The 24,675-nt window shown below is 35.7% G+C and overlaps 3 protein-coding genes across 6 annotated transcripts; 1 reads left to right on the top strand and 2 right to left on the bottom strand.

Moving 5' to 3' along the window:
• Positions 1–328: 328 nt before the first annotated feature.
• Positions 329–4,421, bottom strand: LOC110410622 (uncharacterized). Its single transcript, XM_021420404.2, has 13 exons — positions 4,130–4,421; positions 3,940–4,016; positions 3,784–3,864; positions 3,559–3,687; positions 3,387–3,473; positions 3,093–3,146; positions 2,786–2,876; positions 2,627–2,697; positions 2,476–2,545; positions 1,997–2,049; positions 1,227–1,320; positions 1,000–1,097; positions 329–599 (listed from the first exon to the last, which is right to left on the bottom strand). Exons 1-13 carry the CDS (start codon positions 4,404–4,406, stop codon positions 513–515), a joined length of 1,269 nt encoding a protein of 422 aa, XP_021276079.1. The 5' UTR covers positions 4,407–4,421; the 3' UTR covers positions 329–512.
• A 900-nt stretch (positions 4,422–5,321) lies between these two features.
• Positions 5,322–10,528, bottom strand: LOC110410621 (protein tesmin/TSO1-like CXC 5). Its single transcript, XM_089782652.1, has 8 exons — positions 9,820–10,528; positions 9,283–9,390; positions 8,535–8,712; positions 7,882–8,238; positions 7,336–7,439; positions 7,128–7,225; positions 6,297–6,716; positions 5,322–5,913 (listed from the first exon to the last, which is right to left on the bottom strand). The coding sequence occupies exons 1-8, from the start codon at positions 10,224–10,226 to the stop codon at positions 5,699–5,701; spliced, it is 1,887 nt and encodes a 628-aa protein (XP_089638778.1). The 5' UTR covers positions 10,227–10,528; the 3' UTR covers positions 5,322–5,698.
• A 6,330-nt stretch (positions 10,529–16,858) lies between these two features.
• On the top strand, positions 16,859–24,458 carry EMF1 (embryonic flower 1 (EMF1)). 4 transcript variants are annotated; one of them, XM_021420257.2, is made up of 8 exons: positions 16,859–17,232; positions 17,492–17,606; positions 18,196–18,367; positions 19,055–19,476; positions 19,560–19,673; positions 19,787–21,234; positions 22,194–23,941; positions 24,064–24,458. In XM_021420257.2, the coding sequence occupies exons 3-7, from the start codon at positions 18,207–18,209 to the stop codon at positions 23,916–23,918; spliced, it is 3,870 nt and encodes a 1,289-aa protein (XP_021275932.1). In that variant the 5' UTR covers positions 16,859–17,232; positions 17,492–17,606; positions 18,196–18,206; the 3' UTR covers positions 23,919–23,941; positions 24,064–24,458. The 4 variants fall into 4 exon arrangements, with proteins under 4 accessions (XP_021275932.1, XP_021275931.1, XP_021275929.2 ...); XM_021420256.2 differs by having other exon boundaries at positions 17,319–17,606; XM_021420254.2 differs by lacking the exon at positions 17,492–17,606 and having other exon boundaries at positions 24,067–24,458.
• The last annotated feature ends 217 nt before the right edge of the window (positions 24,459–24,675 follow it).

Below are 24,675 nucleotides of genomic sequence, written 5' to 3'. Positions count from 1 at the left end.
TATTTTAAAACATTATTATCTCTATTTATTTCAAGGTGAGCCTTTTCAATACCAACAAATAGAAAACATGGCAATTAATGTGAACTTTAAACACCCATAGTGCAGATCAATGTGTGGTGTTGGGGCCTCCAAGTAGCCTAAACCTAACATTTTTAGTATTGGACTTTCGAGCACAAATCCATGGTCGCTCTTCTTCATTCTTTTTGTCTACCTTTCTTATTACTGTTGTTTCTATTTGGCAAATACTGAACCTAAGCGCTGCACTCACTAGCTTTGATTGATTTTTCAACTATAAAGGATGTGGTGCCACAAGGAAAACTGACCCAGATTGCATCAAAATCTGTACGATGGAATTGCTTTCTTATTATTACCAATTAGAACTACAATATTAAAGGATTATTTTATCACAGAGTTCATCACATCAATCAAATTGAGTTTTTCAGGATCCCGGTTACAAAATACACCTCCATCTACAAAGAACAAACAAAGAAACCGTAACTGGGATGAAACTATTACTTGAGGAACCGGTCAAACCAATCGCTTGCTTCTTTCACCATTAATGGTGTCATTTGGTGCCCTATTTCAGGTTCCGCGATGAGCTGCAAAGTTAAGGAAGCAAACGATATGAGATAAAAGCACCAAAAGGTCCAATGGGATTGAAACTACATCTGAAATGATACAGCGTGAACTCCAAGATGCCAAACATGGTTAAATGGAGAACATGCACATGCATCCATCAGACCCATGCTTATTCACATGACATGTATATTCGTGCACTAGCACACTTGTGTATGTCAAAGAGGGAGGACGTATTATAGTTTCCAGAGATGCCCCATAAAAGATGTACTAGCAGAGCAGTTCTCTGCTTTCAATCTTTAGGGGGTTTCCCATGAAACAATTGGCTATGTGAGCAGACATTCTCGGTTACAGACCTTACTTGCAATCATAAAAAGAAACAGATTTTGGTGATTTCAGAATTATTCAACGGCAATTCCATACCTTAAACTTATCTGAACAATGGGCATCTCCATAAGCCTTGCATGCCCTTGTCTTGGGAATTTCTAGGCCATCAGTGGGGCAACGAGGATCTTTGGCTCCTAAAAGTTGTTAAAACCAATAAGAGAAAGTTTTAACCATATATGTGAACATCAGGAACTACCAGCAAAAGATGAATTTCCAAAGCAATTTGATTAGAAGGAATACCCAAAAAAAAAAAGGTATTATACCATTTGCAATCAGTAAAGGGCGCGGTGCAATAGCCGGAACTGTATTAGGTGAATCAAACTGGGAGGCTAGACCAGGAGCAATCCTATCCCAGACCTGGTCAGAAAAGTAGAACCATAAAATGCAATCAACATCGTGACAGCATAAAAGAACCAACCTTAACGAGGCTTGTGAAAGATGAAAATGTATGAGAATGAGTCAAAACGCCAAGTCTGATAGCAGAACTGGCTCTATCAACACGATAAAAGGTCAATGACTTATGTGTCACTCCATCTAACTTCAACCCTCCCAAAGGTTAGGCCCTTTTGAATGTGGTTTTGGATTGTACATTATGCTTATGTACTATTATCTAATATTATGATTTTAATTGGACTTGTGAATCTCAGTTGTGGGTGGGTTTTCTTTCATCTAGGAAAGTGCATAAAAAATGATAATACGTTACTTCCTTTACTAGATATCCCAAACTGACTGTTAGCTCTCATAATTTAAGGACTTTGATTCATGAATTTTTACATTTTTAAAACTATATTACATTTTAAAAAAACTCTAAACAGTTTAGCTAAAAGTTCTAGAAAATATCCATTGCAAAAAGAAAAAAAGTAAAATCAACTATATTGATCATCCTAAAATGATGTTCAGGACAACTGTAACACACAAAATGAGACAAAGAAAGTGCACAAAACGAGTCATGAAGGAACGTTGATACTCCACTTTTTTAAGGGGTGAATAGCAAGTTACATGGAATATATGTGCAGGGAAAAACATAACTGACCTTCTCCACCACTTCTTTATCAATTTCAGTCTTGCCTAAATCAATCCTTGCTTCTGAACAAAATTATTTAATAACATCAGAGAAACAAAAGCCAAAACAGCTTCCCACTGAAATGAAGCCAGAGTAAGTAACCTGCTTTAATTAAGTGACATAATGTATCAGTTCTAATCTAAAGAATCAGTATAAATCTACTAAATATAATCATTTATACAAAATTATCAGAGTTGTATCAGATATTAGCCATTTCTTTTTGCTCTACACTGGCTTTAACTTCATGAAGTTCAGCATGACTAGGAAGTTGGTAAATTTTAGATCGAAATTGTTTTTAAAGTACACAGAAATATTTAAGGTAGCTTCACGCAGAGTCCCAAACTGGAGAAAAGATAGCTCTCTCAGAATGAACATAAATTGATGAAACCGATCATGCTGAAACCAAACCTTATCAAATTCCCTTTTCCAAGAATCCTTGCACAGATTACCTTCAAACACAGCCTTTATACTGTTAACTCGAGCCTGCCACTTGTCATTGTCTATAGCCCATCGAAATCCCTGCAATACATAATATGAAATTTGGTTAATAACTTAAAAAGTATCTATTAATGTTTACAGGAATTATAAATTTTCAATTACCTGGATGCCAATTATTGGGGCAGCCACTGCATAGCGAGTGTCAGCAAAAGCAGCAAACCATGCATGTATTCCTGCATTTCATAAGATTTGCATAAATTCAACATGCAATAGTGAGCAAATATTTATTATTTCAGGCCCTTCAAATCTCAGTCAACAAACCTCCAAGTGATTCACCAGTAATTCCAATCTTAGTAGGATCTATATCCTCTCTCTGGGTTAAATAATCTGCAAGTTTTATTAAGTCCCAGACCTGAAAGAATGAAAACCTTAAATGAATTGCAATGCCAAAAAATATCACCAAAACAGTTTGAGGACTAAAATTCCATTGAAAGCTTAAAATAGCATCTCTTTGCAAGCCATGACTACGAGGGAAATTATAAAAAAGAACTTCATTAGTTTCGCATAACTCCTGACTACTCATGAAATTTCCTTTATTTTTCAATTTCAATGAAAATGAAGGACTTACAGTATCAAATATGAATGGCATTGTATCTCCATTTTTCCAGGATGATACCAGAGCCTGCACTTAGATAGCACAAACGACATTAGAATCACTTCCTAATGGTTTATCTCAAAATATAATAACAAAAAAGTACAACTAAGTATCAAGTTTTCTCTAGAACTTTTTAATGGCACCTGGTACACGAATACAACTCTACAAGTCTGATTAGTTCACATTCTGATCCATTTTTCTCAAATCACACAGTTAAATTAGATAAGCTGGATTTGGTAAAATAAAAGTTGGACAAACTTTACATACATCTCGATAAGTGGTTAGACTGCTGGCACGTTCACCATGGTAGCGGGAATCGACACCAATGGCTACATATCCCCGTGAAGCATAGCCCTTAAACAAGATGACAAAACTCGATTTAGCAAATATAGCCAATAAGAGAAGACCCTGACAAATTCAAAAGCTTAGCTGATCTTACCTCAAGCAATGGGCGTAACCACTCTTTACACTTATGTGTACTATGCAGAAAAACAACAGCAGGCCTCTTTTGTTGATTGCTTTCCTTCAAACTTAAAATCAGCAAGGGCAATTTCCCTTGCTCTCCTGCCTGCACATGACCAAGACACAGTAAGTTTTCCTTCTTCACAAAAAAACAAAAATGATATAACTAAAATTAGCTTATTTTAATGCTCCAATTAATTACCTCAGTATGGAGATAAAGATTTTCCTCCTTAAGCAGTTCCTTAAGGTTTCCAATGTTGGCCTTTGGACAAGACTCCATTTCCTGGTAAAATTACAAATAAATGCAGTTGATTTTAGTCTTGAGCATGTTATTGATCAGAGTAAAAGAGAATTTTACCTTACTGAAGGTTGGGGGAGGAACTTCTTGATACAAAGGGTTGACCACAGGTTTTGCAGGTTCCACAGTCAAAGGAACTGAGAAATACAAAAAAGAGAGAGAGAGGAAGTTCACATTGGTGTAATTAGTATAAACAGAGAAACAAAATTGGAAATATTTTTGAGAAAGTAATGATTTTCTTCTTGCTAACCTTGAGCATTTCGTCTGCTACGAAGTAACTGAAGGAACTGAGATCGGATTTCCTCAACATCGGGAACGGTGCCGTTCACTTCCATCTCAGTTCCACTCACTCTGCTGCTGCTGCTGCTACTGCCGGTGGCAATGGCTGAATTGTCAATTTGCATCCGGTATTTATAGCGAATGGTTTTTGGAAGGTGGGGTTGCACGTGTGGGAGAAGGGACACGTGTCTCGTAGTTGGTACCAGAAATCGTGTTATACTAGGGTGCGGGAGGTGAGAGGCAGCCATTTTCTTTATTATTTTTCACTTTTTTTCTTTTTATTATATATATATATATATATAGGCAGTAATTATGAAAGTGATGGATGCGAAAACCGGAAAAAATGGGAAAGAAAGACAACGTGGCACGTGGAGGGAAGCAGCCTTTGCTTGTCCACATATGGCCACGGATGAAAAAAGGAAATTATACAAAAGATAGAAAAGCCCAAAATGTCATGCCAAAGAGAAGGTCCATAATCAACTGTGACACTGTTTCTTCCTTTGTCCATATTTGTATACTTTCAACCAAAAATACAAAAAAATATATATTTATTAGATATTTGTGATATTAACTTTTTCATTAATAAATGAGAAAAATTCACCATGATTCCAATCTGCGTCGACTCTAATATTTCTTGTAAAAGGTTATGTATCAGTAAAAAAATTAAATAAATTCTAATATCATTTATCACAAATTTACAGTTTCAATTCAAAAAATATGTTTATCATTTTCAATATAACATCCATAACATTGACACTGTCTTTAAAGCCAAATTAAGGGAAGAAAACTCAGAGATAACCGTGAAATAAAAGCAAAGTTTTGTTTGATTCATTGCTGATAAAGGGGGCGAAAGTGTGAGGAAGTTCCATTTTCTTACATAGCTATTTCAATTTCAGAATGCAAAAAACCAGCATAGGAAGTTGCCAGGAAGCTCCTATACCAAGACTTCAGTATAATCCAAGCCCTCTTATACTCAATCTTTTTTTCTTTTCTTTTCTTTTTTGTATTTTATATTTCAGAATTCAGATGGGTACGATCCAATTCCAGTATGCATCAGTTTTGGAAGACGAGCTTTTGCTAAAATGTAATGCTTTCAGTTACAGACCACCTACAGGAAGCTGAAAACTCTTTTTTAAAAAAAGGCTTAGTGTTAAAGGTAAATGTGATCAGAACAAAAGGTGAAGACTGGATTAATCGATTCAGGATCACATAGGCGTGTCTAACAAAACTGACATTATTAAGAAATATACAAAGCAAATTAGGGTTAACTGAAACTTCATTACCCTGTATATACTAGCACAACAGCCCAAAAATATACCTAGAAAGAATTATTTTAGTGGTTCCTAATGTTGTAAGAGGGAATGTATGGTCTAGGCGTCTAGCTATGGTTAATTCCTCAACCAACATTTCTAACAATAGGACCCAAATGTAGGGAGAAAATGGGCATGAACTTAAGAAGTAATGCTGATACTTCCAACTATTTTCCTTGCCAATTCGAGCCCTTAATCTCTACATTTGTGTCTCCATTTCCAATGGGCAATCAATGCTTTGAAGGCAGATCAGTATTTAAAGCAGAACAGGCTGCAGAGACAGTCTGACCTATTTCTACGGGTGCCGGGATCGAAGATTGTACAATTCCATTACGGTAAGGCTCCTTTTGCCCACCTGCTTGATTTCCAGATTTTACAGTACCATTCTCCACAGGTTGTTGTTGACTTCTTTTTTCACTTATGGCCAATGGAGAACACATTGTTTCTGCAACATGGATAAGAAAAATCATCAAAAGTAAGTTGAAAAATGAACACCCAACAATTTAGATAAGAAAATCCACAATCTAGGTCAGAAAAATCAACTAAAGCTCAAGAGGAAATGAAAGACCAGCCATTTCAAAGGTTCCACACACCTACTATTTTATTTCTTTCAATTTTAGTACCAACATCCAGTAATTAAAACCTTCAGCATTAATCGGTTTATATGTAGCCCTAAACAAAACCCATAATGGAGTGAGAACTGTAACGGATATAAGGAAGCAACTTAACCATTTGGAGAAAAGTTTCCAAGAAGAAACCCTGATTGAAGTTTGGCCCTAATAAATTATCAAAATTTGGAGTCGAGGATTGTTAAACCAAATAGCTTACCTTTTATGCTCCCACAAGTAATGAGCTGGTTGAGAAAATCACGGAACCTTGTCAAAACAAGCCTTTCCTGCTCTGCATAGACATCTGTGCACTCATTCTCGTCTGATGATTTCTGAGTCATGTTTTGAGAGCGGTCTGCCAATACATTAGATGACCCAGCTGCCATAAACATTGCATCTTCTTCATCACACATCAATGCGCGTGTTCCAGGAGACAATGGCCTTCCATTTTGCACATCATCCCCATCTGCTCCAGAGTTGCCACTTCTGTCTGCATCTGCCTGGTTCTCACTGGTACGGTCGTTAGGGGCACCACTATGAACACCATTACCTTGCTGACTCATTTCACCCGCCTGACCAGATGAAACAATAGTTTCAATAGAGCCTTTCTCTGCTTGCGAATCCATTTTGCTACTTTTCTCTGGAGATTGTAACTTTCACATAAGTACTATTATATGCTATCTTCAGCTAAAATAACAAAATGTATTCAAATTGTGAATCCAAAATTGAAAAATTAACCACGCTAGCTTGCCCAAGGTGAATCAAGTATGGAATTTTTTTTTTTTAATGATCTAGATTACATGACAAATAAATCATAGAGGGACCATATATATTTGGGCGAGAAACAGAATTGAAACCAGCTTAATATGACATTCCTAGGAGTTTAAAGGAAGCAAGTTCAAGATTTTGAATTTTCTTTGCAAACATGTGATAGACTGATAGTACATACAACACATTCATTGTCTGGCAATTTCAGTAATATGATTAACTAAAATGTTAAAAGAAATACAGAGATGAAAAGAAACAACAAGAAGTTCAGATTTATTAGTACCTGCAGCCAGTGCCCTTCCAGCTTCTGATGAAACTAAGACCAAAACAGAGCACAGCTCCTTCACGACCTGTGGCTGGAGGATGTCCGCCAATGGAGATCTTCAATAACGTATACTGACACTAGTTAGTTCCAAAAGGAGGGGTGAAATAGAAGAAAAAGGATGCTTCTGTTAACTACAGGCAGAACCAAAAATACAAGCAATTCCCACCTGTACGTTAATTTTGAAGATCCCACAGATGCTGTATTAGCAGTGCGAGAAACAGGGGCAGAAAATGGAAAAGATGACGCCACAGGATTTCTTAGATGATTTTCCTAGTAGGAATCAGAGAAATATATTAGCATCCAGTTTTTCCTTGAAAAAAAAGAGAGGAAACAGAAATGCCAGATTTTTTTTCTTCTGGCTGCATGGTGTAATAACTTAGAAGCTTAAAAGCAGCTGAGACAAAATTTGAGGTTTGAAATATTCAGTTCTTTTTCCATTCATCTCCAAAGATCATCCTTTGAATCAATTTTGAAAGGTACTATATAGATTAGATGATTCCTGATGGGAAAGCCACAAAATCCAGCACAAGAATCATCAGAGTATGCAATTATTTCTCATTTATATACCATCAACAATGCAAAAATCTTTGATTCCAAGCAGAAAAGGTGGCTATAGATGATCCAAAAACATAAAAAGGATGAAAAAGCATCAAATCAGTGACCTTGATCAACCAAGATGACTCTTGCATATAATCATGATTCAATGTTTTACCTGTTGATGTTGAACAATCTTTTGAGTGGATTGATCTTTGACTGCTACACCAAATAAGAATTCTTCACTTTTTCTCTTCTTGGATGCCAAAGGAGTACCATAGCCAGATGATCCAATGGCACCACTAATGGCAGCATTTGCAGCCTGTTGCATGTAAGCCATAGAGTTATGGTCTCCATGAAAGAGAGCTCTTCTTTCCTCACTTCCTTCAAAGTTCTTGCAGTCCATACACTTGCAATTTTCAGAGCATAGAATATTAGCTTGGTAGCACTCACAATACTTCTTGAGACAACCAGATTTCTTGCAGTGACATCCTTTATTGTGCTTTCCGACCATTTGGACATCACGTGCATCATCCTGGATTTATTTTCAGACAATAAGAAATTATCAAAACTTGGCAAAATCAAATTTCATTTTTCTATATAAACAAATATATCGGCACTCACTTATACCGCTTCCTGTTGCACAATGCAATGACACATACCCAAACTTAAACTAAAAAGAATGAAATGAAAAGAATAATTAAAATAGGCTCAGATTAACTTTATTCTTCACATTTGAACCTCATGGAAGGAAATAATAACTGCAAAGTTTCATTGCTGTCACCTAGTAAGACTTATAATGAGGCAGCTTGAACGTGTCAGATGACCTACCCTAGCATCCTGAGGTCTGTGGGGACTGCTAGCAATCTTCGGTCTAAATGCATTTGGATTGCGTTCTAAGGTTGCTCCAACTGCCTCTTGCCTTGCCGCTTCATTCTCCACATTGTTATGGCAATTTATGCAATTGCAACCATTACAATAAATTCCAGCAGCAAAGCACTCGCAGTACCTAATAATAACCAAAAACAAAATGCACATTAATACCAGATAGAGAAATGCAGGAAAAATCAGATGGAACACAACCACAAAGCAACAAGTTCTAACACACACTAACAACTCCAAGCATTTATGGCTCCATTTCAGATCAGCTAGTTCAGTTGACTAATCTATCCCAAATATTTGCAAAGGAAAGATCATATAAACCAAATGGGCATTAGTTAATTGTAATCAAACAGAGATTGTGTCACATTTCAACAAGCAAACCACTAGTAGGAGGACACGATTACTGGATGTGACAAAAAAGTTTTCCTTAGAGAGAACTCCATATTTACGTGGAGAACAACAGATCCTCTATCACATGCAGAAGAAGGAAATGGAGTAACCAAAAGGCAAGCAGCATTTTGACCTGTCACTCTTATTCAAACAATGCTTCCTAAAGGCTAAACTCAAGTAGACAGCATTTAGTCTCCACAAATAATCAAATATCTTATCACATAGGACTTCAATATCTATCACAGAACTGAACAAACATGTAAATAGAAAGAGGACCTAGAATTTAAATAGGTGTTAATGAACTTACAACTTCAAGCACCGAGAATTCTTGCAATTACACTGCTTTTGTTTCTTTGGAGTCCCATCTTTACCATCAAGGTGCCCACGTGGTCGGGACCTAGGAGACTCTTGTTTGCTGAAAAAACATATATGCACAAGAGGTTAAAACAACATTATGCTATAAACATAGTTCTACCTGTACAAAATGTTCTCACCATGCTACAGTGCCACAACAATCTAAAAGGTCTCTCTCTTTAAGCAGTAAAACCCAAAAATCCAAAGAGATAACAGTACTTTTAGAAGTTCTGTTGTTGCTTATGCATAGGACAAGGAAAAAATTTACATTCTGATATTAAAAAATATTGCAAAAAATTACAAATGAATTTGTTTAGGATCAATATTTAATTTTCCTCTAGATTATAAATTAGAAAAAAAATTGCAAAAAACAATTACGTTTGTTTTCCGGATAAATAAATCTTTAAGGCATAAATAAAATCGTGATTTTTTTTCTAACAAAAAAATATTTATAATCTAGAGGCAAATTAAAGATTTTAAGATAAGCTACCTCAATTGAAATGTCGGCAGTGGAACCTTCTGGACTGGATGAGGCACCCGATGCACCGCAGCAACTTGCTGCCGCTGCTGCGGCGGCGGAGGGGGCGGCCGCGTTTGAACTTGTGGCATTGGTGGTGACTGAGGTTTTAGCTGTGGCTGCGGTGGCGACTGCACCGTTTGCGGCTGGAAATATAACCGCAACTGCAGTTCCTGCGGTTGTGGTTGCTGCTGATGCTTCGTCTGCAACGGAGTTTGTGATGGCCATTGCGGTTGAGGCTGCGACTGCGACTGCGACTGTAAGTGCATCGGGTGATCCGGTAACGTCGCATTTGCCGACGCGCGACACATCGTTGTGAAATCTAATTGCCTCGCCAATTTCTTTGGTGCAAAATCGGAAACCGTTTCTCCTTGCTCCATTATTCAATCTTCATATAAATAAATTAACTTAAATAAAAAAAATAAAATCACATGTAATTAAATTGAAATTTTTTTAAAAAAAACGCAACCTATGAATTTTTCCTTTCTTTTTACCGTTCAAAATTCCGTTAAACGAAAATCTAAACAAAAAAAAAAGAAAAAAAAGGTTTAGAGAGTTTGCTGGGAGCTAAGCCGCCATTAGCGAAAGCTCCTGTACGGAAGTGTGAGGCTTTTTATTTTTCTTCCTCATCCTTTGGTTCACTCCCTCTCTCCCTCAGTTCTTTGAAATTGAAATTTTAGAAAAAGGGACCGTTCAGTTTGTTTTGGATCAAATCGGACGGACAAAATTGAAATTTTTTATTGACGGATGGGATTTCGGAGAGGAGTCAGGAGTGATTGACAACCGTTGGATTAAGATATGTTTAGGTTTGCATTTTTCTGGGAAAGTGAGGGGAGTGGAATTTGGCGCTAATGAAGTCCGAAAGCGATTGGATTCTTGTTTCTCTTCCACACGTGTACGGTTAAGATTGGTTTTCTGTAAAATGGACGGAAGATATTTCCAAGTGTTGAATATCGTAAAGCAATATACGTCTTCCAGTTACATTTCAAATTAAAATTTATTTTGCCACGGAAATTTGTTAATAAATGCAAGGAGAAACGCCGTCGCTTTTAAAACCTCAAACCTTGTTCTGACCGGACTTATGGGGGGACCCTCAATGAAACAAATTTGGGCCCCTAAAAGGATATTTTATTTAAGACTAGGGTTCAATTTGAATTTTCTCTTTATCCTCTCATCTTTTTTCTTTTCTTTTTTTTTTTAAAAAGCATAAAGCACATATATAGTATAAAATTTGTTATTAACTAAACAATTAAAATTTTTGAATAATCATAATATACTAATTATGATTAATTTTAATACAATTAAACACCAAAAAACCTAAAGTTTTTTTTTAATGCACGAGGTAATGTTAGGTGACATTAATAGTGGTAGTATTTGAGAATGTTTCCTTATCATAAATATAAATAAACTATCTTCATTTATGAGAAGTAAATAAAGCTCAATCTTTCTTTCTTAAAAAAAAATACATAAAAATGTAAAAAAAATGGTAAGGATAATTAAGTAGAAATAAGTATTTTATCTGTACGTTGCATCATTTATTTTTTGTGTTAATCTTAATTAAAAAGTAGTAATATCATGTTAATTATTTTAAAATTATTATCTTATCTTATATACATTTTATTACGATATATTTATGAACTTAATAAATAAAAAAAGTGATAATATTTTAATCTCATTTTTAAAAGTTTAAAAATTTCATTGATAATATATAAATTCATAATTCATTCCTTATCATGGATTTATGACTTTTGACAATCTAATGAAATTATTATTGTTAAGTTGGAATCATTTCATTGAAAAACTTAACAAGCTTACATTACATGTAATTGAAAAATATCAATGAATTGTATGGTATTAAAATCAATAATTCTAACTATGCCATTAATAAATTAATAAACATTAGATCTTCTTTTTATGCAGATTACTGTTGACAAAAGATAACTACCATATTTCCATATTAATTATAGCTGGGATTGATTCCTTATATACAATAATTATACTTGTATTAATCTCTACCGACAAAGTATTTCTCTCCCAACCACGCGTATCTCCTAATGCAAATACTTCTAACTTGTTCAAAGAGTTCCATTAATGTATAAATTAAGCTAATAATCATAAATGTTTTTTTTACAAAACGATAAATTTAATAAACTTGAATGAAATTATTAATTCTTGTTATTTTTAAGAGATTGATACGTGTGTTTGATTGATTGTGTCCGATCCTCTCGACGATGATTATGACTATATATCGTAGTAATGTATCATTGATCGACTTAATAAAAAATTTTATTTATTTCGAATGGTTGTGCATTTTTATTAATGCATGAAATAAAAAGTAATTATATATATTATAACTCGAATTTGCTACCATTGGGAGGACCACAAAGACTTAAAACAACTACTCCACAACATATATATTAATTAAGATTGACAGCAACACTGGTGGTCGAACGAAGCCATAATGGGATTCTCACTTGCAAGAATCGTTTTCATAATTTCCTCTTTCAATATTCACCTGTTCTCTCCTCAATCCGCCAATGGCAAACGCCATTTGCTTGTATATGCAGTTGGTTAATTATTTTAAAGACCTCACCTACCATGACAACACCCCCTTGGGAGAATAATGAAAGTGAAATAAATGTACATCACTTTACAGTCAGTAAAAACAAGAAAATGTCAAAAGAAAACAAAAATGGAGGAAATTAAAAAATTCAAGAAATTTAATGATTATGATATCACAAGGTAATGTAACCTATGATTAAGTTAGTGGGGGTGCAAGGATTTGTTGATCCCATAACATAAAAATGTTAATTTAATCACCCAACCTTATAGAAGTTAACATTTTTATCGAATTACTAAATATTTGATATACTTTTCTCAATTCATGTAGTTGTATGATTTAATTTCTTTTATACAACCTAGATAAAAAGATTTAGTTTAGTAACCATGATTTATATTTAAATTTTTGTTGAACAATATTTACATTTGTATTCATCATTAATTCGGATTCACAAAGATATCGATAAAGTATTTAATCTTTTGATTATAAAATAAAAAATTGGAATGGACATGAGTCATCTTATCTTAACATATCAATACAAAAATCTCTTTTAAACATCTAATTTAATTAATAGTAATATAGTTATCATTTTAATGAAAATATAATCATTTAATTTGTTACCCATCCTATAAAGAACAAGGAACTAATTTAGTATTTCCAAACATTTTAATGCCCAAAGTGCATATTTATCTTCCAAGATTGAATCCAGACAAAAGAAGATGAACTATATATAGATAAACCCTATCCATGTATACATCATACGTGGGACATAGTCTCAGGAATCTAACATGGCCCAGGATCTTCATCATTACATCCTGAAATCTAAAAGTGCAAAGTCCTGGTTTGGTTTTTATTAAAAGGAAAAGATATTATTAATATAAAAATTTTTAGACCACAAAAAAAAAGAAGAAAAAAACAAACAAATCTTGGGGTACTTGTGCTTTTGGAGAGATGAATTCTTATCCACTCTCAATCACTAGAGGTTAGCTGGAGCCGAAATCACGCTGCATGCAACTACAAATGTCCGGCATGCATGTCTATGGTAGACCTCTGTGGTGATAGTTTGGACAGGGAAGGGAAGGGAAGGGAAGGGATTAAAATCTGCTGAATCAATCTAGCAGCTATCTGATCACAATCAAATCGTTCCCCCACCCCCATAGCAGGCTTTCTTTGTGTATGCAACAGTGTAGCCATGTGATCATCGACTACCTTCCTGTTCGGTAAAATCTATGCCCAGTAATTTTTTTTTTTCTTTGCCTAAACAACTTCTTTCCCATATAATTATATTTAATTTTGGAATCTTTCTTGCTCTATGTTCTTAATTAATTTTTGGGAATAAGTAAAGCCAAGTTATGCCACCTTTTGTGTGAGTATTTAATTAATTTTTGAGATAAGTAAAGTTTGTTTTTAATATTTTAATTATGATCATAAGAAGTATACGAGCATTTAATTTAATTATTTGTATATGATTTGTAGTTTGAAAAATAAAATTGAAATTTTAATTAAGATCATAAGAAGGGTTAAGGATTATTTATTTATATGACAATCAAACGCTACTGATTATAATTAACCTAAAAAGGAAAGTTAGTAGAAAGAAAACTGCCGAAGAAAATATCCATGAATGGGATGCATATGTACTGATATATAGTAATAAAAGCATGGACGCATGCATGACTTAAAGAAGACAAACTTACGGGACTTGTCAAAAAGCTATGGGAAACTCGGGTTCTAGCTAAATTAAAAGTACAATAAGGAGATATTATAAGCCACAGTACATTAGGCATAACGAGACGAAAAGTATATACAAGAGATCTGGTAGGGAAATGAGTAGATTCATCTGAATATGTAGCACCCAACCATGTATATGTACTTGGGTTTTTTTGAAGATCTGTTTCAACTTTGAACTGGTTTTGTTTTTATGTCAGAGAAACAAACTCAAAAAGCTCTTTTGGGTTTTTGCCCCAAAGGGTTTCAGATATATAAAGCCCCTGAACCATTTCCAGCATAAAGAGGTTCATGATTGATGACATACCCCTTTCCCTTTATGCATTAGCTGGCTCTTACCCAGATTATACATATAGCAAAACCACTCCATGTTCTGCAAATTGAAGTAAATAGAGAACAACAGATCAACTAGGACAAATCAAAAACAGCAATTTTTTCTGCAGGTTTGGGTAGCAAAAGGCAAAGGAGGGGAAGGTTTATGGCATTTACAACATTGATTCAACAAGTTTGGTCGAATAGTTTATGCTTTCTTTACCCAAAATCTCAGGTGAGATATTTCTGAGAAACTATCTGAGCCAGAAAATCAGAGATATCCCAGACAAATTAAGTGAAATATTGCTGCTTGATTAATTGGCCCGAAATATCTAACTGCTATACCCTACACCAAATGGGTTAATTTACCCTCATTTGAGCTTTGCACGTATAATATTCCAAGTCATTTTTAAAGTTTTCACACAACTTTATGTTTGTGCGGTAACTGCAGCCATGATCCGTTTGAGAAGTTTCAGGAAAACAGGCAGCTTGGGGAACTTAGGTCATCTAAGAGAAAACACTTCTCTTGGAAACAAATATTTTTCTTGTTCCTTTTTTTTTTTTTCAATTGGATGTGTGTTGGGTCTGTGCCTATGATGGCAGAACATTATAAGGAGGGCCCTCTCCACAAGAAGGATGATGTATCCCTTTCAGCCATTTAGACCCAACAAATCCTCAAGATCTATGACATATTTTTGCCAAATTCAACACAAATATCAATGGGTTCACAGACCCTGGATCCCGAGCTAGAAAACTGAAACAAGAAAAGAGAAAAAAAAAAAAAAACCCAAGCTCCTATGAAGAAATGGTACTGTTCTGGATCCACCTTAGCCACACCAACCATGCCACTTAAATCTTGTTCCATTATTTTGTCTTAATTCCTAGTACACGATTATAAAAAGAGTCCCTATTACATATATTTACAACAATAAATTAAAGTTGGCAAAACCCATGTCTAGAACCATTCATTACTAGTCGAAAACAATTGATGCCGGCCCTGATATTTTTTCTTTGTTCTTTCGACCCAGAAAGTGAGTTGTAGTCATTGTTTTGTTGCTGGAACCAGGAAACATATGGCTGACATGATTTTGTCGATCCATGTCATGCATGGCTTCTTTTTTGTAGCCTAATTACTCTTTTTAGTTGGGAACATGTGCTAACAGTACCACACACGATTGAACTATCTAAACCATGACTCTACATATATCTTCTTAATATTGGGATTATAAATGAAAAGTTTGTCAAAAGGGAATAGGGAATTTGATAATATATAAGAATTTATTGATAACAAAAATTAGAACATAATTAAAATTTTTGTAACGAAAATCAATCATAATTCGATAAATCAATTGTCATGCAATTAGAATGGGGAGAATATCATACATATTTGGACATAAATGGATTTCATGATCTCTTTTTAACTTGAAAATCCTTAATTCAATTTTATACTTAATCCATAAGTAAAGGATCCCAACTTTTTTTTACCTCACCCAACACCTAATACTTAATTAACAAAAGTCATCTTCTGTTTCACTTACATTGCATAGGGTGTTTTTCTTTTTTCTTTTCTTTTTGGTTTTTCTTCACTACCTTAAACCCCAACCTACTCAATAGGATAAAACTTCTCTCCCTTGTTATATTTTTATTACTTGATTCAAGTTTTCCCTATTCCACAAGTAAAGAATCCATCATTTGGAATTGAAGCATTATCTGCTTATATGTATAGATAATGAAAGAATTTATTATGAGGAGATTGTAATTTAATTTAAAAGCATACGATTTAGGTGAAAGGTGGGGTGACAGTCAAGGGTGGAATAAAAGCAAAAGATGCCCTCAGACGATAAATATAAAGAAAAATAAAAAGAAGTGATATTTCCATGATTGGAAGCCCCCAATTCCCAATAGTATGTGATCCACGCCCTCACCGTCCCCCTTCAATTTACCAACTAATTTACTAGGCCAGGGTTAGGGTTAGATATTTATCGAAGAAAATGGGCTAGAGCTAGGGTTACACATTACATTTATATATTCTCAAAGGAAAAAATAAAAAGGTTAGCTTTAGGGTTTCATGTCAAACAAAATCCACGCGCTACCTTGGAGAGTTCATCATACGCTCCAATCGAAGGTTGTTAACGTGCGAAAGCATCTATGAGACCACATGATACGACAAGGACTAATAAAATTTGATGCGGGGGTGGGGGAACAGGAGCGTGAAAACAACGCGTGGGAATACTGCTTTCCACTGTTGGCTCTAGGGTTTTCCTTTAACACACAACACCCATAATGGATTGTGATAAGAACCGCACCATCCTTCCACGTGGGCAAAAACCATTGGTTCTTGTCCCCCACATCGGTTTTCTCTCTCTTGACTTTCTTCTCTTCGTCTCTCTCTACACATGGATGCACGGTTGAGTGTTCATGACATGGCATGGCCATGTCCTTTCTTCCTCATTTCTTTTTTTAAAATATATTTTTTCTTTTTTAACAGAGGATTTTAATACAACAACAAAGACCCTTCTTTCAAGGACAAAAGATAAAAACTCTTTTGCTGTCTACTCCTCTCTCTCTCTCTCTAAAAGAATCGAAAAAACTCTCCTTGTTAAGCTAGGGTTTCTCCAAACTTCGCACTCAAATTCTAAGCAACAAGCTGCAGATCTCTTCAAAATGATTGTATATTCTTCTTGGTCGCTCAATGTTCTTTGTTTTGATACCATTTTCTCTACTGGCCGTGAAGAATCCAGGCTGGGTTGGTTTTAGATTGTCTTAGCTGATAGCTGAGTGAAATAAAGGTATTTTTTTTTCTAATCTAATTACAATTTAAAGCTCTGGGGTTTTTTCGTTTGTTTTAAATTGGTTTTGTTTTGATTAATATCAGTTTAAACTCAGCTGGAGCTTGTTTGTTTCAGTTATTTGGGGTTAGTTTACTGTGTTTAGTACGTTAAGTTTAGTCTTTTGTTAACATTTTGGCATCTGGGTTTTGCTTTTTGAGGTAATCTCTTCGCTTTTGTGGATATTTTGTGTTGCTTTTGATGGGTTTTCTGGTGTTAGCAATGGTTTTCACTGGTCACTGGCTTGTGAATTTGGAAATGACGAAACCCTAGAAAAAATTTCATTTTGTGGATGGATGTGGATTATCTTACCATCTAACTCGAAGGTTTTGGAGGTGAGTTTTAAGGTGGATTATTTCTTTGGTATAGGGGAGATTAACAAAACTATTCTTCTCGTCGCGAACTTTCTTAGTTCTTATTTTCTGATAAAACCCTAACATGTTGTTTATCGTATCCGCGTTATTTCAAGATTTACTTTGTATCATAAATGGATGGGCTTTGCTATGTAATTTATTAGGATTTTATTAAAACATTAATGCAGTAACTGCAAACATCTTTATGTTTGATTTCATTGGAATTAGGGTTTCCAATTTTGTTCCCTTTCAATAGTATTTACTTGTCTACTGCTATAGGTTATTATTTTATGTAATAAATCACCATATATAAGGGCTTTCCAGCTTCTCATCTGTTTTGTGTATCTATTTTACTATGACTATGTTGTTTTCATTATGAATTTCCTTGGAATTATGAATAACCCTAACATGGTTTTTTGGTCCTGTGCTTGAGTTCTTGTGATCTACTTGATGTCTTAGAGCTTCATGCATATTGATCACATAGCATATGGACATAGTTACAATGTTACTACATGTTATTATTCTATGCACATAGGGTATCTTACTTTTGCACATTGGTGGTGTGAATTAGTTACTCATAACATGGAGAGAACTATTGTGGTCGAGGACATTCGTCAGAGCAGCAGTTCTAATATTGTTGCCAAGTCTGTGGAATCACCGATAAAGATTGACTCAATATCTATAGATCTCATTGATGCTAATGATGACATTGATACTGGGAAGTGTGAGCATTTTTCTATTCGGTAAGCCATGATCCTTATTATTCCGTCTTCTAAATTTTTTTTTAACTTCCTCATCGTTTCTGTGTTACCATTGTGTTTGAAAATAAGTGTCTGGTATGGTTTCTGTTTGAGTGATGGGGCTACATGAAGTATGTATTTGTGAGAGATGTCTTTCTTCAGCGGAAACTTTGACGAATGAGGGTACTGTATCCATATTGGCTCACTCCATTATTATAAACAAATGACTTCTAAATTATTGAAATGAATTAACTTCTTTTTCTGTTGTTTATGCTTCCTCACAAACTTCATCACTTACTTGTTTGTGTGCGTACATGAGTTTTTCTTTTTCCCATTTTTATAGATACTATAATCTTGAGAATATAGGACCAGAATGTTTTGTAGCTTCTTTTTATTTAACTAGTAAGTATTTTATTCTTTATTAGCATAAGATGGAATGAATATGGGACTAACCTAGTGGCAGCTAGGACCATATCTCCAAGAAGTAGGAGCGGATACTAAATTGCTATTTTATGAAATGGCGTTTAAAGCGATGCAAGTTAGATATTGAGGGGATTTATTGCAAGATTTGATATGTATCAATGGCTTAAGAGATAGTTCTCTGAGCACTAATTCCCTAACTTGTTATGGAGTACAACAATGTTCATGTTGGAAAGCCTTCTTCATAGGTTCTCTTTGTTTTAAATGCAGTGGATATGCATCTGAGATGCGTAAAAAAGACTGGAAGAAATGTTGGCCATTTGCTTTAGATGGTGGTCAGAAAATATCTGAAGAACAAAACTGTAAGCTTCCTCCTTTACTTGCTCCGAAGTTCAGATGGTGGTGTTGCCAAACCTGTCTGCAGGAAATTGGGCCTGAAGAAAGTGTAAATGAAGAAAGAGCTGTTGCTAATAATGGTAGCGAATTGAAATCCTTTGGCACTTGCCCCCATGTGTCATCCCATGGTGATACTGCAATGTGGTTATCAGATTTGCAGCAGGCTGCAAAGATTAATGCTGAATCAATACAACATGATGCTAATGCTTGTGTGAATGTCAAGACCAGTGACTGTCATCCTTTATTTAGTGATAAAAGTGAAAAGAAAGCTGAAATTGCTAATTTACCAATAATTGGTATATTTCTATACCCTAGCTCAATCTATTCTGATGTGATTACCACTACATTAGAGCATTAATTTTTTTGGTGCTTTTTCCAGGGCAAACAGATGTCTTAGAAAATAACATTAATAAGGAAAACCATATTTCAAATTATGCTGGAATAGAAGTGATTGCTAGCCTTATGCAACAAACACTTCATATAGATGATAAAGGTATGTCTACTATGAATAAAAGACCAGTTAAAAAAGCTTAACAGTTTTCTGCTTTGCAACTGAATTTAGAACTGTAGTGGTTGCAATAACAATGCTTCTGATTTCTGCAACAGTGGCTTCTATGCAACATCAAAAGCCTGATTTAAAAGACAATGAAATATCTGGTGTCAAGCTTCCTGATTCAAAACTGAAGTGCACAGTTAAGGATGCCACTGAAACACATCAAACAGGAAAACATGCTTCTGTTTGCGATCAGCAGATGGAGTTAGTGAAAGTTTGTGGATCCTTTGGGATAACCAGTATGGTTAATAGGGTTCATGATGCTACCAAGACTCATAGAGCCGAACATCCTTCCTTGGAATTAGATGATTGTGATTATGCATCATCAGAAAGTGCCGAGGTATTGCTTGGAACTACATCTGGCAGCCTGCATCGCAGAAAAACCCGTAAGGTGCGCCTGCTGACTGAATTGTTGGGTAAAAATGGTGATGAAAAAACTGATTTCATGAGTACAGAAGATTCTCCTTCCAATGCCATTCCTGATGCATCTATTGCTCTAGATTCAATATCTGCTCCCCAAGGTCAGGCCAGTTTGCAAGGAAATGTTACAAGCAGTTTGGGTCATAGTAGGAGAAGAAAGTTGCCTCAGGATGAAGAATGGAGACCTGGGGAACTGAGCTCTCCCAATAACGGGCATAAAAACCTTAGGACCTTCAACAGAGGCACTGAAACTGCCAATGGAATTGCTAGTTCTGATTCTGAAGGTACAGTTAATGGAGGTGGCTCACAAACTGGTGCAAAGAGCCATTTGGTTAACCTTAAAGTTGATAGAAGTCCTATTTTAGGAAAGAAGAAAAACAAAATGCCCCAGAATTTTGATGAATGCTTGTCTTTGAGTCTGTCTCGAGAAAATCTGCAGAAAGAAAGACAGAAAAAGCCTGGAGATGCCAGTAAGAGCAATGCAACTGATATTGTTCTGTACAAATCAAATGCTATATCTACAGGCAGTGGGTTGGATCCCTTCCCTGAATCTGCCCAAAAGGCAGAGAAAAAATCTAGTTTATCGAAGAAAAAGAGCAAGATGCATCAAGATCATGGTGGGCATGCTTCTCCGATTCCTTGGAACAATGGCATTTTCAGAGATGGTCTGACTTCAAGGAAAGATGTAGAAATAAGACAAATAGGGTCAATTGCTGTTCCACTGAAAGTAAACCACGATGCGTCAGCTGAAAAAGGACTTCAATTTTCTCTTAATAGTTGCTTGCCTGCTAAAAGATGTGATGGAAAATATATTACTCCAATCAGAGATGGGCTACCATCGATATTACCTTGGCAAGGGGGTGTTCTCAGTGAAGATGAGATTGGGAGGAAAGATCCAAAGCTGGACTATGTTGGAGACTCTAGTTTCCCATCTAAATCTGAACTAGATGCCTATCTTTGGAAGGAAATGCATGTTGACCTCAATACTAACCGAACTATGTACAGAATTCCATTCCTGAATGACAAGCAAAAGCACAGCTCTCCTGCTGAAGTTAGGAGTTGTTCACTGATTCAGCAAATGGTATGAACTTTTCTTTTGTTACTCCAGCTATCGAACTATCATTTAAAAAGAAAAAAAGAATGCGCTAGATTTGTGGCAGGACAATTTTTGTGATCTTTTCCCCAAATTTTGGTTTTCTTCCTCTGTAGATAAGATGTTTTTACAGTCAGTTTAGGTATACATGAATTATTCAAGTTATGATTAACGTTCAGAGTAAAATTTCTGGAACATTCAGATTAAATTGTTCTGGCTTTTGAGCCAGCAACATTCCCTTTTCAACAATCACTTATAAATCTTTAGTTTTTAATAATTGAATCAGAAGGTAAGCTGTTATATCAAACACAGTTAAGACACTATTGCCTTGATGCTGGGATTCTGTAGGACATATAAGAATCAGTAAAAAGGTATATATATCTTCTTCTTCTTTTTCCTTTGGAGAAAACAGGTTGACATAATTGAGAACTCTGCTATGACTTTCATGCTTATTTTTATGGAAAAGTGAAGCTATTGTCTTTTGCTTATTCCAGCCTTGAGTGTTCCATTAGATAGTATCTGCAAAGATTAAGTATCAAATCTTTCCCTATCTTGGTTAGACCTTGGAACAACTTCTGCTTCCATAAACCAAAAAATAAATTTCTCTTGGAACATTTTTAGACACTTTTGACTATTGTGGTTCTGATTTAAGCTCATGCCATCTTATATCTGCAAACTTAGATGCTAGCATTCTCATTCATCATTTTGAAAATGGCATATACATGTAGCATTAATTAGCATAATCAATCATGTGAATTTCACTGTCGTGAGTGGGTTAAACATTTTCCTGAAAACATAGTTGACCTTTATGGCAGATGTTTCCCTCTGTTTCCTGAGTAATTAGGATTAATTCAGCTAGTCAACGCATCTTCTTCTTTTTTTCCATTTTTTTATTTCTGTGAAATTGAGAGGAGATGTTTTTCCCTTTTTATCTGTTCCTTTTTCAGGATTACAGTGGTACAAGAAACAATGGCAAAACAGTGGAGATTCAGGAACATTCAGCAGCTGCTAGGAAACAGTATGATCAACGAGCTGAAATGTCATCTGAGCAGGGAGTTTTAGATGACATCCCCATGGAAATTGTTGAACTCATGGCAAAGAATCAGTTCGAGAGGTGTCGTCCTGATACTGAAATTGATAATCAGCTATCAGAAACAACCAATAACACCAGAAATCATCAGAGGGTGGATCATAATAAAGTATTTGGAAATGAAAAAATGAGCCTGTTTCATGAGACCACTCAAAAACCAAAACCTCGAGCTAAAAATGGAAGAATTGGCAAAATTTTAAGAGGTGATAATGTGGGATCCAGCAGACAAAAATCAGTTGATTATTTCTCTCATCTGGACCGAAACCAGTACAATATGAGCCAATTGGAACAAAGTTATTCCCCTGCAGGCTTTAGGCCTTTTCCTCTGTGTGGAGAGAAGCCATTGAATGGAATCCAATTTTCTGCCACGAATTCCAGCAGGCAAAACAGTGCTCAAAATTGCCAGTGGATTGGGAACATGGTTGGGCAGAGGTCCTCCCACGCTAGCATGCAGACATTGGGAGTTTGTAACACATGCCAGAGTGCTCCACAACAGAATAAAGAAGTAGCTCATTTATGGCCATCTGTGATAACAAATAACATGTCCTATCTATACGGCATGCCTCAGAAGTGTGCAAATCAGGTGGCAAATGTAGATGTGCTTTCTCATTGCCCCAGCAATCTGCCTAAGGGAAATATGAATGGAAATGATGACAGGAACTTCTTAAATCTGGCTTCAAACTTTGAAAAGCATAGTAGGAAGTTTGATCCTGAAGTCCTTCGAAGGACTCATGCAGATTACCCATTTGCTTGCAAACATAATGGGATGGGGTCATTAGATCTGTATTCTAATGAAACCATACCAGCCATGCATTTACTCAGCCTTATGGATGCAGGGTTACCGTCAGGGGCACCAGTTGATGTGGATGGAAACCAAAGGTGCGTTAAGAAAACTTCCTTTGTTCATGGTCATCACTCTAAAGAGTTTGCAGGTCTGCCATCTGGGGGACATAGGACCAATTCAATGAAACATCCATCGTACGATTGTTATGGTAAAAACCACCTGCCTGAGAGTTTCTGTGAATGTATGTCAGCCACTCCAACAGTCGGTCCTTCTACTTCATTCCAACATGATAAAAGGTTCAAGAAGGCAACTGATTTTACAGGTCAATTTTCACTGAAGTCTAGAGAGAAAGAGAAGAAAAAATTCTCAGACTCACAACGACAGAATAGAAACCGCCGATCACAAAAACCCGCATCTTTAAGTAGTGGCTTGAACATAACTTGTGGATCTATTCCTGTACATAGTATGCCAAAAATGGTGCTTGGCACTTCAGATTTTATGATGCCTCCTCTACAGTTTCATGCAATGGAGAGTGCAACAAAACACAAACAGGAGGCTCATACTATGAGTGCCACTCTTTTCCATCCCAAAAGTGGTTCAGAGAATGAAATCTGCAGCATTAACAGAAACCCTGCTGATTTTACTGTGCCTGAAGCAGGAAACATGTACATGATTGGAGGTGAAGACCTGAAATTTGGAAGGGAAGCTCCCTCATCTGGCTTAATAAAATTGGTTGGGCACAAGCGTCAGAGGAAGCTGGCTGGTAGAAAAGAGCAATCACGAAATCGAACTTCATGAAACTGTTATCGTTATATATGCTGGTTGCATCTCAGAACCTCTTTCATCTTTGTTATGGATTCAAATTAATCTCTTCCAAACACCCTGTTATTGCACTTCCTTTTCTTGAGTTCTTCAATCAGTGTTTGACTTGTTTAATTTTCAGCAGGCAAAATCTGAAGTACCTACCTGGCTGCTGCAAAAAACGAAAAGCTTAAAAGCTTTATGAAGTGTCAGACATCAAACCAGTCACACAAGTTGATTTTTTATTCTCGAACTAATATTGTTCCATTTGCACCGGCATTTTTCCATTTCCAAGAGAACATGAAAAAAATTGCTAGGTGCAAGGTAAGGCCTGTAAATATTTGCTTATGCCTCGATCCTGCACCACCACCCTTATGTACCAACTGAACTTTGCGATGTTGTATGCCAGTGTTCTGCTGGACAAGGGTTTGTAAATTCTAAATACTGCCCTTTAATACTCAGAAGGGCTTGTGTGTTAGTTAAATAATTTGGTCTATGCTCCTTCCCTGAGCAGCTAGTGGGATTGGAAACAGAGAACACCAATTAGTTGCATATGATCTGAAGCATGAATCTGGAGAGCACTAGAGGAATATCAGTACTGTTAGTGATTATTCAGTTGTAATTTATGGCTCTAATATTTGAAGAGAGAGAGAGAGAGAGAGATGGTAACTTTGAATCCTATTGGGATACTTACCAAGTTACTGAAAGCAGAAATTTCCACTCCTGTTAAATTAGTTTTGTTGGTTGTTGTTCC

Source organism: Theobroma umbraticum, unplaced genomic scaffold, assembly GCF_002168275.2.
Source record: "Theobroma umbraticum cultivar Fairchild unplaced genomic scaffold, ASM216827v3 scaffold_56.0, whole genome shotgun sequence".
Classification (NCBI taxonomy): domain Eukaryota; kingdom Viridiplantae; phylum Streptophyta; class Magnoliopsida; order Malvales; family Malvaceae; genus Theobroma; species Theobroma umbraticum.
Note: the sequence above shows the minus strand (reverse complement) of the source record. Positions and strands in the feature narration are given on the sequence as shown.

Excerpts from the sequence above, each read along its gene's own strand:
- LOC110410622 (XM_021420404.2), bottom strand. The coding sequence starts at position 4,406 with ATGGCTGCCTCTCACCTCCCGCACCCTAGTATAACACGATTTCTGGTA. Across the intron at positions 3,688-3,783 it reads ATCTTTATCTCCATACTGAG|GCAGGAGAGCAAGGGAAATT; the intron begins GTAATTAATTGG and ends GGTCATGTGCAG. Across the intron at positions 3,147-3,386 it reads GTCTAACCACTTATCGAGAT|GCTCTGGTATCATCCTGGAA; the intron begins GTATGTAAAGTT and ends ATCTAAGTGCAG.
- LOC110410621 (XM_089782652.1), bottom strand. The coding sequence starts at position 10,226 with ATGGAGCAAGGAGAAACGGTTTCCGATTTTGCACCAAAGAAATTGGCG. Across the intron at positions 6,717-7,127 it reads TGGAAGGGCACTGGCTGCAG|AGAAAAGTAGCAAAATGGAT; the intron begins GTACTAATAAAT and ends TACAATCTCCAG. Across the intron at positions 5,914-6,296 it reads TACTTGTGGGAGCATAAAAG|AAACAATGTGTTCTCCATTG; the intron begins GTAAGCTATTTG and ends TCCATGTTGCAG.
- EMF1 (XM_021420254.2), top strand. The coding sequence starts at position 18,207 with ATGGAGAGAACTATTGTGGTCGAGGACATTCGTCAGAGCAGCAGTTCT. Across the intron at positions 18,368-19,054 it reads TGTGAGCATTTTTCTATTCG|TGGATATGCATCTGAGATGC; the intron begins GTAAGCCATGAT and ends TTTTAAATGCAG. Across the intron at positions 19,674-19,786 it reads ACTTCATATAGATGATAAAG|TGGCTTCTATGCAACATCAA; the intron begins GTATGTCTACTA and ends TTTCTGCAACAG.